Genomic DNA, 4,217 nt, shown 5'->3' with positions numbered 1-4,217 from the left:
ATAAGATTATTTTTATTAAATAGCATTAGTTACTAACTTGGATAATCAAACGGATGTGAATTCTTTTTTTTCAAATGGAAAATTAAAATTTATATCGAACAATCCATAGGTTTCGGTATAAATGTCTAAGAACATAAAGTGTGTAGATCCTTAAAGTCATTTTATGGCCTTAAACACTCTTCGAGATTGTGATATATTAAATTTCATAATATAATTGTATTTTATGATTTCATCATAATCAATGAATATCATTGTAAATATACCAATAAGATCCAAGAAAAAATTAGTAATCTTATTATTGTATATAAACGATATACTAATAGTTAGAAATGATAGTGAGTATCTCACAACCATTAAACGGTAGTTGCCATCTTTTGAGATGAAGGAATGAAGAAGTTGCATATAATCTTAGAGTCAAGATTCTAATGGATCAATAAAAAGGTTATTGTCTATTTCAAGAGCATTGTATCATGAAAATTTTGGGGTGACTTAATATGTAAGACTACAAACCCATAGATTTTCTATTTTCAAAGAGAAAACTTTAAGCTATAGGTTATGTCCTAAGACTCCAGAAGAGAGAGCTCAAATAAAAATAGAATTACTAAGAAGGCTATTGCCTCTTTTCCAAAAGCATTGTATTATGAAAGTCTTAGGTTATTTAATATGCAAGATTACAAACCCATAGATACTCTTGTTTTTAAAGATAAAACTTTAAGCCATAGGTTATGTACTAAAACTCTAGAAGAGAGAGCTCAAATAAAAATTTTCTATATACAAGTATGGTCAGGCGTCTAATGTATGATATATAGTATACAAGACCTAATATTTTTTTTCTATGCTGTGAGTATAATAAGTCGATATCAATTTGACCCTTGACAAGCACACTGGATATGGTAAAATGGATATTGAGATATCTTAAATTCATATTAGATTATTCATGATGTTATCAAGAAAATAGCCTGAAAGTGGTAGGCTATACGAATGCAGATTGGAGAGGAGATTTAGATAAGCCCAAATCTGCCTCAGAATATCTTATTAAGAAGTAAGAGGTAATAATTAATAGCACTATTACTATAGGGATATTTACTATATTAGGGATATAGATTCATATATACGAAAGTCATTTCTATGCATGAAATGACTTTGGATCCTCTAATGAAGACTGATACGAAAGATGTTTTATACAGCCTTGAAATGTCATTGAATTAGTGTTGAGGATAAGGTATTGAGTTAATGTATTTAAAATATTATTACAATCATGCAATTCATATATACTATTTTATATTGGGGGATATAAATATGAGATGTTAGATAAATAACAAATATCTCCTCACATGACATTAATTTTATTATCTAGTGAGATAATAAAATACATAATAATTGTAAGTTTTTTTTTTATCTCTGGATAAAATTGAGAGTTCAAAAATTTATAATACAAGATATCATTTCAAAAAGATTGGGAATAATAATGTGAAATTATCAAATATATGAATTTTACGTGAATAAGTCACGTGATTTGTCTTATTAGCCAAATAATGTTCTGATAAAAAATAAATAGTTTAGAGAACTCAAATTTTAATATTAGGTATACTCAAATGATCATTTTTATAGTATCTGTACGGTTTCAAACGTGATAAATAATATAGGATATTGCATACTATATCTACTTATGAAATTTACTATATCAAGCGGCTATATTTTTCTAACAAACGTATAGCATTTAAACTCTTGAAATATGCACTGGTCACATAGTTTATTTATTAAATATGAAATTTGCAGTGTATATATCATCATATCTTATTATATGTGAACAAGGGATAAAATAAATTAATCCAACTAAAATAGAGACCGAAAAATAAAACTTGTAATAAAGTTTTAGTACTTTATTTATAAAAGCTCGATTTTAATTTTTATAGATATTAAAATAAATTAAAGTTAAATTAATTTTTTTTTAAACAAATTAAACATTGCAGTTGGTTATGCAACTGCAGATAGTGGGATCGTGGGCATAACTACTAACCAACCCTTTAATATTTAAATTTTATTTTATTATTTTCTCTCTTCTAACTCTATCAGAACTTCTTTTGCAATAACGATTACAATCCTCTAAGTAAGAGTTTTCTCGCTCTCTCAAAAGTCTATAAAGAAATAAAATTATTTAAAAAAAAAAAATTTGTTCACATGATTATTTTTTGTTGGGTTATATCCCATGCAAGAGTCGGGCTTTTTCCTATTCATATGTTAGGTGATCCTTTGTATTCGTATGGAAAGAAAGAGTGTTGTGGAAAGAAAGAGTGTTGATAGTAGGATTTGTGAATATCTAGGTATGTTCTTGGATTTCCAATGAGTTAAATTCCTTTTTATAGAAATACATTACAATTCGAGGTAATTTTTAGATTGTGAATCTATTGCATGATTCGTTTAACTACGTGATTATATATGAATTATGTGATATAAAATAAATTTTTTAGTGTTTTGTTGATTTTTTTATTCTAAAAAATTTATAAAATTTTCAGTATTTTATAAATATAATTATTAATGGTTTTTAAAATAAAAAATCACACTTAGACTCTGTTTATTTTATAGAAAAAATTTTTCATATCTTTTATGATTTGAACAATTAAAAAATTTAATTAATAATTAATATTTTACTGATAAAAAATAAATTATTTTAAGAAAAATCACTTTTTAAAAACAAAAAGTCATTTTTTAGATTTTGAAATCCTTATTTAAAATATTTATATATAAATTTGTTAATTAATTTTATTTTTTAAATTAAAATTAAATAATAAAAAATAAATTATCTCGTCGAAAAATATTTTTTAAAAAAATATTTTATATTGAAAATATTTTTCATTAAAAATATTTTTCTAATAAAGATTATTTTTCGACGGATCCATAAATTATAAAAAATATAATATCAAAATGATAAAGAACTGCTGATAAAACTAATAATAAAAGAAAGAAAAATATTATTAATTTTCAGAAATTTTAAAATTAGGATACTTTATTTGGAGTAATCACCGTAGAGTATTCAATTCACCAAAATTATAGTAAGAAAAAGCGAAAATAAAAATAAATCATTTAGGCTCCATTTGTAATATGATATTAATTATATTGTTTGAAATTAAGCTAAAGTCATTTGAATTAATTTCCAAATAAGAAAATTGCACGTGAACAAAGAAATAGTATGAGATTATAAATTCTAATTTAATCCTAAAATTTTAGAAAATAATATTATAGTTTTTAAATTAAATTATAAGATTAATTAAATTGAATTTTCAAAATTTAAGATAAGCATAAGATGCATCAAAATTCAGCTTCACAAATGAGCCAATTAGTGGGATCCATCTACCTGAAACAAGGTTGCTGTCATTTTTTGGAAATGACAAAGAATGTTGTTATGGAAGAACAAGTTGTTGAACTTCCCCAATTACATTATGAGCTTTTCTATTCGTTACAACAGGATTCGGACTAGTCTGATTGAAAATAGCTTGATTTCTGGATTTCCATAATTGCCAACATAGAACGCTGCACAAGATTGTAAAGTAGTTATCATGAGAGCTATGTATCGAAAAAAGAGATTGCCACCAATCACTTAAAGATCCAAATCTCGCCTTGTTTAGCTTAAAACCCAAGCTGGAACTGAACCATGTGGCCGAGGCATGAGGACAGAAAAAAAGTAGGTGTTCCGACGTTTCTTCTTCTTTGGAGCAAATTTGACAAAATGGAGAAGGAGCAATGTGTCTTTTGAAAAGATTATCCCTAGAAGGCAAAGCATTATTGCAGGCTTTCCATATAAAGACTAATTTTAGGGGTACCTTTAAATTCCAGATTTTGTTCCATATGCCTGATGACACCACACTTGATGTCGAGGCTGTATTAGAAGATGACATCTCCTTCTCCTTTTTCAAGGTATAGTATGTAGTTTTCATCGTCAAGTTCCCATCTTTAGAGAAATGCCAGACAAGCTTAGAATCTTCCCCTGATTCTCGTAAAGGAATTTTCAGAATCTCATGGCACTCTTGTGGGCTAAAATTAGAGTACAGAATCGGTCTATCCCATTGCTTTGTAACATTATCTATTAGGTCTGCAATGTAGATTAATGGGCTATCAAATGGGTATGGAGATAATAATTTAAAATCTAGTAGAGTTGGAATCCACAGCTCATACCAAACATTTAAGAAAGATGGTCCTGTTATTTTCCATCTGAGACC

General features: G+C 26.6%; 1 protein-coding gene across 1 annotated transcript; it reads right to left on the bottom strand.

Annotated features, from left to right (window-relative positions):
* Positions 1–3,339: 3,339 nt before the first annotated feature.
* Positions 3,340–4,217, bottom strand: LOC122721891. The gene has a single exon (XM_043950917.1). The coding sequence runs from the start codon at positions 3,933–3,935 to the stop codon at positions 3,402–3,404; it is 534 nt and encodes a 177-aa protein (XP_043806852.1). The 5' UTR covers positions 3,936–4,217; the 3' UTR covers positions 3,340–3,401.

This window comes from Manihot esculenta, chromosome 15 (assembly GCF_001659605.2).
Source record: "Manihot esculenta cultivar AM560-2 chromosome 15, M.esculenta_v8, whole genome shotgun sequence".
NCBI classification, from domain to species: domain Eukaryota; kingdom Viridiplantae; phylum Streptophyta; class Magnoliopsida; order Malpighiales; family Euphorbiaceae; genus Manihot; species Manihot esculenta.
This window is presented reverse-complemented; position numbering and strand designations above follow the sequence as displayed.

Bases quoted from the DNA above. Each gene is read 5' to 3' on its own strand.
- LOC122721891 (XM_043950917.1), bottom strand. From the start codon at position 3,935: ATGAAAACTACATACTATACCTTGAAAAAGGAGAAGGAGATGTCATCT.